At 40.1% G+C, this 13,029-nt stretch overlaps 1 protein-coding gene across 2 annotated transcripts in view; it reads right to left on the reverse strand.

The window, feature by feature from the left end:
- The window catches only part of Niban1 (niban apoptosis regulator 1), a 210,913-nt gene that overhangs the window by 71,762 nt on the left and 126,122 nt on the right, over nucleotides 1-13,029 (reverse strand). For both annotated transcript variants that reach the window (XM_070034220.1, XM_070034221.1), the window contains exons 2-5: nucleotides 12,539-12,669; nucleotides 10,789-10,920; nucleotides 6,568-6,682; nucleotides 2,243-2,410 (exon numbers count right to left, since the gene is read on the reverse strand). In XM_070034220.1, the coding sequence (XP_069890321.1) occupies nucleotides 2,243-2,410; nucleotides 6,568-6,682; nucleotides 10,789-10,878 (373 nt within the window). In that variant the 5' untranslated portion in view covers nucleotides 10,879-10,920; nucleotides 12,539-12,669. The remainder of the gene's footprint in view (nucleotides 1-2,242; nucleotides 2,411-6,567; nucleotides 6,683-10,788; nucleotides 10,921-12,538; nucleotides 12,670-13,029) is intronic.

Here is a 13,029-nt window from a genome sequence, read left to right on the forward strand (position 1 = left end):
ACATCAAAACATCAAGGCAAGATCTTAAGAAAGGGTATTATGTTTGTAAAGTCTTTGGTTAAGAGTCAATATGATGGGACCCAAAGGAGTAGGTAGCACGTATGAAGCCCCAAGTTCAAACCCCACTACCAACAACAACAGCAACAAAAATAAGTCAAATTATAAATGTTCCTTGAACTCGTTATAGTAAAACCATTTCTGATCAGCCTCTGATGCACAAATGAACTGGCTGAGATGCGTCACTAGTGACTGCTGTTCTGTGGACCTGACAGTCTCAAGGAAACTACTGAACTTTAAAGTACGCATGTGCTCAAATTAGTCATAGCAGGGAAAGAGAAACCCTTGGAAGAGGCCACTTAGCTTAACCAAAGAGGCCTCTTCTGACAACTTTAAACTGTACACGTGCTTCTTGGCTCACCCTGGGATTGCATCTCAACAAAGCCATCATGAGTTGAAAGTACATGTCATGTGTCAGCTTACCAAGCATCCCAGCTTAGTATCCACAGCAATAGCCTACATCTGGGCAAAAATCTTCTAACAAAACCTGACTTGCAGGGGCAGAGAAGGAGGAGTTGGGGAGGTGGGCAGGAAGGGATGTTAGGGGAAAAACAAAGAAGGAGGTAATAATACTTGATAGGAAATGTACTCATTACTTTTCTCATGTAAATATAACCCCTCTGTACAGTATCTTTACAATAAAAAATGTATACTAAAAAAAAAAAACCTGCTTTGTAGTGATGTGTGGAATATCTGACATACATACACAGGTGATGGTTTTGTAGGCACAGGGCTGAAAAATCCCAAAGCATAATAGTCATAAACCTCAGGTAACACAGAATAGTGTATAGTGAGTGGTTATCCTCAGGCCTGTGCTGGCTTGAAGCTGCCATTCACTGCTACTGTGTAGCATCAAGGGAAAACATCGGTAGCCTAAAAGTGTAGCACTTTTGTAGCATCAAAAACTGGAAGGCAATATAAGTGGAACCACTGCTAAGTTGGAACTTAGTGCACTTTTCTTCTTTAGTCAGTAACTTGTAGTTACATTTTAACACCTTAGTTTGGCAACTATCAAATTAGAATTTATGGTTGGGTTTGTCTCTCTTCCTTGTTTGAATTTAGATTTCCAAAGGCAGGAACTTTCAGATGCTTCCTTACTCTGTTTCCAGCACCTACACACAGGTTGCAACAGTCAGCCCCTTGTGGTATTTGATAGGCTGCCTTCCAACTGCCAAAAAATGTAGGATAGATAATCTGTAACTGAGGCTTCATAGTCCAGCAAAGCCATCATTCATATTAAAATGTCAGAAACCACCACTTACCAGGATAAGAAGTCTCTTTTACTGCAGATGGAATATTAATTAAATCTAGACCTCAAGGCCATGTGTGGATTTAATTAATGAAGCAATACCACTCCAAGTGTGACCCATAGACCAGCAGCATCTGCATCATGTGGCAGTTTCTTAGAAAAGCAGAATGTGGGGTCCACCGTAGTCCCATGAATTGGAGTGTCTGAGGGTGCAGTTCAAGCGCCTACCTGTGTTTTAATTAAGATCAGTCAAGCAGTTCTCAGTTTTGAGAATCACTGCTAGGATTTTGAGCAATATCCTCCAAAGGCTGGTGTGTTAGAAAGATGTTGAACCCACCCTGGAGATGGTGGGACCTTTAAGAGCTGGGCATATTGCAGGGGATTGGAGGTCTGCTCTGGAAGGGTGTTATGAGACTCTGGCCCTTTTTTGCTTTCTTTTTCTTCCCAGACATCACAGGAGCCACATCATGCAGATGTGTGGCCTTGCCACAGGCCCCAAAGCAAGAGCCCATGATCCATGGTCTGATTAACCTTATTCACTACAGTGACAATTGGTGATGGTCACCAATTGGGAAACCAATACTAATGGCAATGAAATACGCAACTTATCTTAGTTGATATTCAGAAGGTGAAGATAACTGAGAATTGTTTTTTCTTGACATATAGATTAAATCACCAGGAAAAGGAGAATGGATTATCTGGCAAGCAATAGGCAAGAACAAACACAGCGTGGTGGAATGCAGGCTGACCCCTGCCAGCATTCCACATCAGGATTCACTGACACTCTGAGTTCCTCTTGTGCAAAACTCCCTTCACTTGGTTTTCTCTCTCCTTCCCTGGGGTTGCACAATCACTGGCAGCTCTTTTTAAGAATCCAGGAAGCAGGTGATAAGCGAGGGCAACTCAGAGCACGTAGCCCCTGGGAATGAAGCGTACCGTGATTCAGGTGTCTGATGCAGTCACTCAGGAGCGCACTGAACTTCTTCTGGTCAGTGGCCTCTTGGAAGCAGAAGTAGCCGTGTCTGAGGAAGGGTTGCCACAGGTACACCGGGAATGCCTTGGGCAGGACCACAAAGGGCTGAGCATTTTCCTTCTCACTGGAGGCTGAAAAAGTATTGGAAATGCACATCATTTAAAAACATGTGGCTTTCATCTCCTATATTGATTTCAGGCCATGAAAGTACCTGGGAACCTACATGAGATGGGAAGTGGGTGAGAAAAACTGGTCATTGAAGCTCTACTCTAGCCCTCCACCAGCTCCACTACCTCACTCCCCGTCAGGGTCTCCATCGTCAGGGGGCTCCTCCTCCTCAGGAACAGCCACAGCCACTGAACGCAGACAGCCATGTCTCAATACAGAGTTCTGCAGACAGAGTTCACTTGCTCATGCATGCTCTCTTTACCCTGCAGGCTCCAGTTCCTCCAAGCTTTTCTTCATCTTGTCACAGCTGAGCAAGAATTGCTGTCTCTGCCACCTGCTACGCTGCCCCTCTAGCTCCTAACTTATACACAAGATCATTAATGTCACCCTGACTGCCAGCCATGCTTTCTTCTTCCTTCTTGTCTTTTCTTTGTACTCAGGGACTCATGCGCACTTGGTTTACCTGAAGTATGCCTCTAGCACCGCTTTTTGCTGATTAACTGGACATAGAATGTTACTGACTTTTCTGCTTGGTCTGGCTTCAAATCAGCATCCTCCAAGATTCAGTCTCCTCAGTAGCTGGGATTACAAGAATAAACTTCCACACTTGGCTTTCACCATCCTTTCAATCTGACCTGAAACATCTGTTGCTGCTAATGATCCCTTCTTTTAAAACTATTCTTTCCCACTGACTCTCAGGGTCACCTTGCTCCCAGTTTCCTTGATGTTGAATGAATAGATGAGCTATGTTAACCTAGTTAGAAGCCTTGAAAAAGACAGGATGACACCCTGGAGGCTAGAGGTGTGTAGCTCAATGGTAGAGTACGTGCTTAGCATGTAAAAGACCATGGGTTCAATCCCAGCATGGCCTATCATCCCTCAAAATCAATTCCAAGAAACTCATGTTAAACTATGGGACCAGAACTATTCAGAACCAAGACATCAGCCATGTTTCTTTCATGTGATCCTGCTATGTGACATTGCACGTGTTAAAAAGTCCCAACTTTTTTCCAGCATCAGAAAGAACTCACAGAAGGGAAAATTAGTTCTGTACTCCTGGCCTACAGAAAAGGTTCAACCATTTCTGAGAAAATAAAGAAAGAACAATTCTCTGAGAGGTTAGTGACATTCCGTATTTAGGAGTGAGTCAAGTGCTGAGTGCCACGGCTAGCCTAGACTACCAGAGTAAGACCTTGTGGTTAAAAAAAAATAAGCTACTGACTCACCTACTAAGAAATAGATTATAATCGTGATTTATACTTAGCCATGGAGCAATTAATAAACCAGGATTGGCTTAAGTGAAAACTAGATTTTAGGGGCATCTATAGGTGTACTGTTCCATCTGGAATCTTAAGGGTGTGGGTTTTTCCCTTTTGTTTGACCTTGGCTTTTTGTTTTCTGAGATAGTATCTTGCTTGACAGCTCAAAGGGACCTTAAATTCATGATCTTTCTGTCTCAGCCTCCCAAGTACTAGGATTACAGGCATCCTGGCTTATCATACCTGGCTTAATGTCAGAAGGTAACAAAAAGGACAAATGCTCTGGAAGCTGAGGTTGGAGCCTACGAGTGCCTAGCACAATGCCTTGGGCAGAATAGCATAAGAATGCTTAACATATGGATGAAAAAGGGATGAGTAGTTGAATGCTGTAGAGACCTCTAGTTATAACACACGGTTTATTCTCTCCTTTCTCAGCAATAAGACTCTGATTTTTAGTTAGACAAATAACCATACAGAATAAAAACATACCCACATTTTCAGCCTCCCTTGTAGTTTGATAGGCCACAACTCTTAAGTTGTGGCTTGTGAAACCTGAAGGTATTGTTGAGGGAGATGGAGAGAGGGGAAAAGAGAGAGGAAAAAAGGGAGGGAGAAAGCAGGAAAACAAGCAAGAAAGAAAGAAGGGAAGGAAGGAACAAAGAAACAAAGAAAAAGAAATACACTCCTCTCCCTTTGTCTTTCCTGGTAATTCCAGCTATGGTTAGAACTCTAGCAGCCATCCTAGACTCGGCTAAAAAAAGGACCCATAGCTAGAAATAAAAGAAGAGAAAGCTAGAAAAAGCTTAGGTTCCTAACAGATATATAAGTCTGCCACACCAACCCTGAACTAATACCCAAGTGTCTTTAGCAAGATAATAAACCCTGCTGTATGTAATTGGAGATTTTTTTTTTGTAGTGTGCAGTAAACCAGATTCTAACTAATGAAATGCCAGCTAAATGAATGGCTCTAGTGAAAATGTGGGGGAGGGGGATTTTTTGATCTATCACCCTCGCCATAAAGAACACATATTTATTCATAAGCTGTGAGTGCTTTTTCTCAAGCAAGGTTAATTTCTCTCCTTGTTTTTTTTTGTGTGTGTGTTTAATTTATCCTCTGCAGTAGAAACAGCGTCACACAGAGAGTCCTGATTAACATAGTTTTGTAAAGCAGTTCTTATCTTTTCCAATGTGTCACAATTTTGTGCAAACAACTCTTGACCCTTTGCATTTCAAAGTTTCACTCCCATTAACCCGAAGTCATCTCTTACTTAACCTTTTCTAACAATTTTCCAAATGCCATCATTAGTCTGCATATGTTCTGTGTTGAGTTGCAGTGATATCACAAATGATCCACTGTGGAATATTCTATTTTTAAGATGTAGAAGCTCATGACATAAAACAAAAATAGTCATCAGATGTCCCAGTCGGAAGCCCTGGGGCCAATGCACATTAGTCACACAGGCCTTGTGCTTTGTCCTTCTCTTCATTCCTTCTGGTAGGATTTCACCAATAAGTCAATAAATACATTGTTCTGAGTGATTTCATCAGAAAGTTCTGGAAAGACTGTCAAATCAATATGTTGGTTTCCCATTTCTCCATGGAACTCCACAGCAAAGATAGCATGATGTTGATAGAAAATACAAAATATAAGAATAGGTAGAGTGCACAGAAAGTATGTTTTAGTCTAAAGTATATTTTTAAGTAATAATTTGTTAATCTAGGTTTTTGAACCAAGTGCTAGTCTTAGGAATATGGTTTTAAAAAGCATCATGCTAAGCATTCTGCACCAAAATAACAACAGATAAAATGATTACATTTTCCCCATGAATTTTAATGAAATAATTATGCCCATTAATAAAGCTAGTGCTATCTACAAGAAAGCAAGTAATTACGGGGTGGTGTGATTTACACAAAGCCACATGGAGTTTTTATTACATTATCCACAGCTCACAAATCTCTATGAACTGTTCTATGTGGTCTACTTATCACTCATCCCTTTCTCTACATGAAAATAAATGGAATGAATGCGAAACAGAAACCAGGAGACTCAGCAGCTTGCTACTGAAAACATTTGTAAAGTGAGGACTAGATCCAAATCATAATTCTCAGGCCAGTGCTCTCTCCATTCAGCCCTATTTATAAATATGTAAATTAATGTGATGTCTTTTTATATCCAGTAGTTGTGAGTTACTATAAGACTTGCTTAACGAGATTTGTGTGTGTGTGCAGGCGCGCACCAGAGAGAGACTGAATTTATATTTTATGTATTTGTTTATTACTGTAAAATTAGAAGGATAATAAATGTCCCACATGTGAAGATTGTACATTTCACAGACTGAGACATATCTGCTTATTTCTGCTGCCCTACGTGGTAATATCATAGCCCATCTTATATTCCAAAAGCTTCAATATTCCTGGCTCATAGCATATATGACATGTCTCAAAAAATTTATTCATGTCATTAATTGGGGTGTAAAACTATTAATGTGGTACAATATCTACCTGAATTAGAGAAATTATATCTCCTATTTGTCTATGGAACATGGGTTTCTAGTCCAAGGTTTCTCCGCCGTGGCATCACTGATATTTAATTTAGATAATTCTTCACTGTTGGGGGAGGATGTCTTGCAAACTGTGGGGTCTTGGCAGCACCACTGGCCTTCACTGGCCGAATACCAGATATATAATATAATAAATATAATATAACATAACATAAATACCATTTTCCAACTAACAGGTCTCCAGGCACTGCCAAATATCCCTGGCAGTAAAATCCCTCTCCCCCATTGAGAGCCACTGATGTAGCTAAACAAAGCAAATGAAGGGACTTTCCCCCTGGAAAACATTGCTCAGAGACTCACCAGTGGGGTCTGGGAAATGCCTATCAGATAATACGTTATATTCATCTTCTGAAGTCAACACCCTGCCACCAGCAGGAAGAATTCGGCTTTTAGGAGCAGCTCCTTTCTGATAAGCCTAAAAAGAAAAAGGCATTCATGAATGAGGTTTCCCCTGTTTGGAGTTTTGAAAAATATCAGAAAGATTACAAATGGGTAGACTCAGACATATATACCCAGAGATAGCAAACCCCACACTATGTCACTGATTTTTAAAAAAGACATTTTGTTAAACCTGCTACACTCAAGGCACTGTTTATTACTTTTGTGTGGTGGGCACAGTATGGTAAACCAGTGGTCTAATCTCAGGGAGATTCCAGGTAGATTGCTCTCAAACAGTGAAAATAGAATCTCAGAAACACCGACATAGATAGTGTGTGGCTTATTTACCATTTCAGCTCTGACTCTTGAATCATTCTGATAACCACAAGGGTGATGATCACACCAGCATTGCACAAAAGGCTTGGTGGCTGATGTGGGCCATGGGTGGTGACTAATGAGGTGGTGGGATGTATAAATGTAACCATGGTTACCACACAGTCTCATCAAAGACATTTCTATGTACCCATGATAAAATGTGCTGCCATTTTGCCCTGAGGTATAGCAGTTTTGCAGTAAAATGACTAGAAGTACAGCTTGTGACATCCGAATGAATTGTCGCAGGCAGACAGGAAGCCCTCCTGCCTGAGCCACGCCAGAGGCACAAACACTGCTAACGCAGCTGCTCAGACACACCCATAAGAACATACTGATCAGATAAAATTCAAGCATGTGCATCTGAGGGGAGACTGCATGTTTGCATAAAATTTTGAAAAGAACAGCCTAATAGCAAGTTGAAAATTGAAACAAGATAGTGTGGTATGCAAAATCTTGGGTATACTGTTGGGAAAAACTACAATAACATTGACCTGGGCAGCAAACTCAGAGTAATAACAACATATTTAGTATTCAGAACATAGTAACTGAAAGGACGCAAACCAAACAAACCCAGAGATTTCTAAGAAGTTTATTTTCATACTTGTAAGAAACACTAGTCAACTGCTCAAATCCATCAGAGACCCAGAGTGTAACAAAGAATGGAAATTTGTATGACTTTGAGAAAGTTTAGATGCCAATGGATTCCTACTAGACTCAGATGTGAATTGTGTTTTTAGTTATCATAAGCCTCAATGTTGGCTTTTGTAAACATTGTATCACTTAATCCTGAAGACAGCACAATAAATTAGGTATTATCTTCCTTTTCAAAGTAAAGTGATAAGATAGAGGCTGACAGAGGTCCAATAACTAGTCAACACTGAGTAGGTAACCAACCCAGGACTCCCACTTACCAGTAGCACGCAAGTATAGAAGTGGGGAGTAGTTATGAGATGATAGGTATCCAACTTCCTGCTTAACTACCACCAAGCTGGACTCTCCATACCAATCATAGGCAATTCATAGGTATTTAATACCTAGCTCTTAGGTGTCCTTTTAAAAACTACTCCAGTAAATTATAAAATAAGGTATTATTAAAATTTTAACTAATGATGACTAACTGCATGGAGTATTTCTTTAAATACCCAAAGGGGTCCTTAAAAATATTTGATTCTTATCTAATTCAGTCACCATAGCTTAACAACCTGAACACATTAGTTGAAAACTATGAGCAAAGAAAAGAAAGCAGCACAACTGTCGTACAATTGTAAGAAAACGGAGGAAGTTTTGTAAAAACGAAGAAATGAAACGCCAGATTTTGATTCACAATGAAACTTGTTAAACATAGTGCAAACTTCTTATAGTCTAGGAATAAGCTCTACAAGTGTATCCTCCCAGTTGACAGAGTGGTAATCCTACCAACATTTGTCATATATTAGGCTTACCCAGAAGCCTGGACATTCTGAGGGCTTCAATACTTTTATTCACTTAATCCTTGGCACAATGCAATGACAAAGGGATAATGCACACCATTTATACTTAAGAAGCCGAGGTTAAAGAAGATATCTCTTGTAACAAGCACTTATGTGATTCGAAGTCCATAAAGTTGACTAGCCATTCAGCCATCCTGTCTCATCTCCAGATTCCCTGAAAGGACTTGGTAAGGAACCATGCAAAATGTAAGGTGATGGGTTACAATTATTTGTAGAGTATTGATAACTTGTTACTGAATGTAAATAAAGTATTGAATGAAATCCTCATATAGACAAGCAGAGGAATAGTTGAAGAGAAAAAAAAACTTGTCTGAGAGAATAGTTGATCCTTGTCTAGTAGGCTACAAAATATATTTCATTATATTTTATTGAACATTTCCAGTAAAGTGGGTAAGAAACTCCTAATCTATCTGCCGAATAGCTTTGTATCAGGCAATTGCTTATTGTACTCCAGAGTTTAGTCTCCGGGTGACTGTTGAGCTTACCGTCAAGATAGCCTAGTTGGAATCTGCTGCAGTCTTTTTTTTTTTTATTTAATTTATTTTATTTGAGAACATACTGTACAGAGGGGTTACAATTACATTGGCAGGATAATGCATACATTTCTTACCAAGCATTGCAGCCTCCTCCTTTGTTTACCCTTCACCTCCCTTCCCAGCCTCCCCCCTCCCCCCCACCCAATTATACCCCCCTCCCCCCCACACCGACATTGTAAAGCTTGCTTTGACATGAGATTTTGTAATTCTCCTTGTTGCAACAGGTCCACCTGAATCCTTAAACGACTTGTTTGTCCCCATCTCCTCCACATGTTATACTGACATCAAATAAAGTGAAAGCGGGGGTTACACTGTGGGGGAGGGACATACAAAGCAACAAAGAAATAATCTTATAAATGCGTTAGAAACACATTCTGCTGCAGTCTTTAAGTGATTCAGCTATCCATTTCAAAGGGAGCTTGTGACTCTATATAGATTTTTTATTTTTATTTTTTTGCCAGTAGTAGGGCCTGAACTGTGGGCCTGGGTGCTGTCCCTCAGCTCTTCAGCTCAAGGCTAGCACTCTACCACTTGAGCCACAGTACCACTTCCAGCTTTTTCTGCTTATGTGGTGCTGAGGAATCGAACCCAGGGTCTCATGCATGCAAGGCAAGCACTCTACTACTGAGTCACCTTCCCAGCCCTATATAGTTTTAATGTTTACGTTATGAGATCTGGAAGGGACAGCTGGGACCATTTGACCGAGTTCTTTAGTTAAATTGAGGCCTAGGTAGTAAGTCATCTGCCATGTGACACAACTTCACCTAAACTCCATTCTCCAAGTGCCCCTTCCCCAATGTCCTTCTCCTCTGTGGCATGCCACCGCCCTGCCCGGGGAAAGATATATGCTACAGTAACACTGAAGTCCTCTCTGGTATAGAAGGCTTCCATACATTATGTATCTCAATTCCTCTACATTTTGCAGAAAACAAAAATAACCTGGGAAAAAAGTTGAAATAAAGTATGTAAAGTGTTCTAACCTCCTAGGAAGCCAGGTTAATTCAATCACAGTCTTCTTGCATAGCTAACTCTTAGACACCTGTCACAAATGAGGCTTAAGAGTGGGAAGACATGAAAATAAAGAAGGAAAGCTAGCACAACAGTGCCTGGGAAGGACCCCATGGCCACAGGAAAGGCCCATATTTCATACCTTTTTTCTCTTTTTTCTTTCTTTCTTTCTTTCTTTCTTCCTTTCTTTCTTTCTTTCTTTCTTTCTTTCTTTCTTTCTTTCTTTCTTTCTTTCTTTCTTTCTTTTCTTTCTTTCTTTCTTTCTTTCTTTCTTTTTTGTCAGCCATGGAGCTTGAACTCAGGGCTTAGACACTGTCCCTGAGTTGCTTTTGTCACAGCACCACTTCTGGCTTTTTCTGTTAATGTGATACTGAGGAACTAAACCCAGGGCTTCATACATAGGCACTAAGCCGCATTTCCAGCCCTATTTTCATACTTCCTATTCTAGCTTTCTATTTTCACACTCACAGCTAGAGCTTGTTCCAAGTCTACCTTGTCCATAGACAGAAAGCGTTCTTCTGATCAGCTGCTCTTTATCCAGAACCTCGTATAACACTTGGCCTAGAACGGTGGCCTATGGCTTATAATGAGTGGATATCTACTAATCACAATAGGTATCGGAATGAAAGATTGCTAACTGAATGAATCAGTCACCAAGGATGGGCATGCCAATCATCCCAGCCAGTGTTTTCAGAATTTTACAAGGACCAGGGGCTAACAAGAACATATCTTACCTCTTTGTTCTCATAGCTTTCCACGGCAAAATCATTTTTAACCACGATATATCTGTCCTTCCATTTCTTTATGTCTTCCACAAACTGCATGATCTCTGCTTCATACAAAATGGTCCCAGGTTCCAATGGTGGCTTAAAGAAGATGAATATAGTTCACTACTACAGCAAAAGGTACGTTGCCTTATAAAAACTATGCTATTTTCTTTATCTCTAGGGATATTCAGGAAATGAGGAAAATGTTTTCACCTCTCTGCCACAATTTTCCCTTCTTACTTTCCCTAAGAACATACAAATCCTTGCCATTTTGGTATCTTTATCATTTTCATATCTTTTTAAGGCATCATGTAAGATATGAAGTAATTAGTTACTACTATTTGTAGTATATTAAAATTTTGTTCCTGAGTACAAATGAAGCATTGAATGAAATCTTAATATAAGAAAGCGGAGAAAATATTAGGTTAATTAATGTTGAAAGGAAAAAACGACCTAATAAAGTTGTTAAGCATATAAAACAGGCACATGTGGTAGAAGGCCTTATAGCAATCAGCATGCACCTTGCACCTTGCTGATAGATGGGGGAGGGAGGAAGAACAGATGCTGGTATCTTCCTCAGTTTCCCAACATGTTTCAGGGTTAATTTCTGGAAGGCAAGAGAACCAATAGCCTGTTCCCTTCCTCATCACACCTTCAGGGTACACACCAAGAGCTGTTGCCCAGTGGCTTTTCCAGAAGTCATAAGCACCTAGACTATAAACACTTGGCTTATCCTCAGGATCATCCAGGAGGCCATGTTTGCTTAAAGAGGGGGAGGCATGAAGCCAGCAAATAGTAGCTCTACTTGAAAAAAAAAAGTGGAGTATCTCTTATTCACCTTCATGATATATGCACCACCGGAGAATTTCCACTAGATTCATCATTAGGTCTTCCATTGGGATTACTATGTAAGGACAATCTATTAATGGGCAAGTCATACCTGACTTCAAAATACTGGAATGGAATCCTCGTCTTTTACTTGTCATTGAATTTACATTTATTTTCCCTTTATTAAAAAAATAGTGCCTTTGAAGCTTCTTTCTCTACTTTTAAGCAAAAACTTATATTAACCATACAGAGAAAACAGATAAACTTATTTAAGAATCATCTCGGAGATTAAATCAATTCCCTTCCAAGCTCCCGTGCTTGAAGCCTTTTCTGACAGAAATGATGAAGCAGGCTCCTATCATGCCTCATTAAAAGATGTTTTTAAAAAGAGCTCCCTCCTGTCTTTGAATAAAACAAGCCAGGATATACTGAACTTCAGGGTGTGTATGTGTAGCCTTGCTGTACTACTTAATAAAAAATGTGGACTCATCCTAGACTTACAGCAGGTGTGGGTCCTAAGTTATATTTGTTTTGCTGGTTTGGGACAAGGATCCCTCTTTCCCAGTCTCACAGTGATGGGAACATTCATCCACCACCACCTCTCATCAGAATTTGCCTTTTTAACAAGCACTCTAAATTTCACGAATCACTGTTTTATGCAGTCACAATGATGCTACAAAATCATGAGGAAACCCTCTTGCTTAATCAACTTCTTGGGTTTTTTTATATTGATTACATCATCAACGAAATCATGTATATTCTCATTTCCAGCCTGATAAGGGTGGAGTTTTTAAAACTGCCATTCAAATAGTTTTCATTTCTGAAATATTCAGAGCTACAGAGCTTTCCCCAATGAAGAAAACATGGAAGCCAAAGGTGCTTGGCTTACCTTGGTCTTCAACAATTGTGATGTGAAATCTCTGTGCTGTTCTACCTCACTGCGCACATGATTACAGAAAGCCACTGAATACTGGCGGTTGTAGTATGGACTGAAGTTTTTGATAGTAGCCTCAGTTTTGCCTGGGAGAAAGAAAAAGGAACATTATAATGTTGAAGTGTAGTATATCTCACAGAATGGACATTGACTCACATAATAAAATTTCTGTTTTGCTTTTTTGTTTTGGTTTTGGCGTCTCAGGCCTTACTTCTGGGCCCGGGTGCTGTTCCTGAGCTCTTCAGTTCGAGGTTAGTGCTCTACCACTTGAGCCACAGCGCCACTTCCAGCTTTTTCTGCTTATGTGGTACTGAGGAATCAAACCCAGGGTTTCATGCATGCAAGGCAAGCACTCTACCACTGAGCCACCTTAACATTAAGTTAGCTATAATAAGGGGTTTCATCCTGACATTTCCACGCATGAATACATATACTTTGATCACATT

Source organism: Dipodomys merriami, unplaced genomic scaffold, assembly GCF_024711535.1.
Source record: "Dipodomys merriami isolate MVZ:Mamm:240054 unplaced genomic scaffold, mDipMer1.0.p SCAF_24, whole genome shotgun sequence".
Classification (NCBI taxonomy): Eukaryota; Metazoa; Chordata; class Mammalia; order Rodentia; family Heteromyidae; genus Dipodomys; species Dipodomys merriami.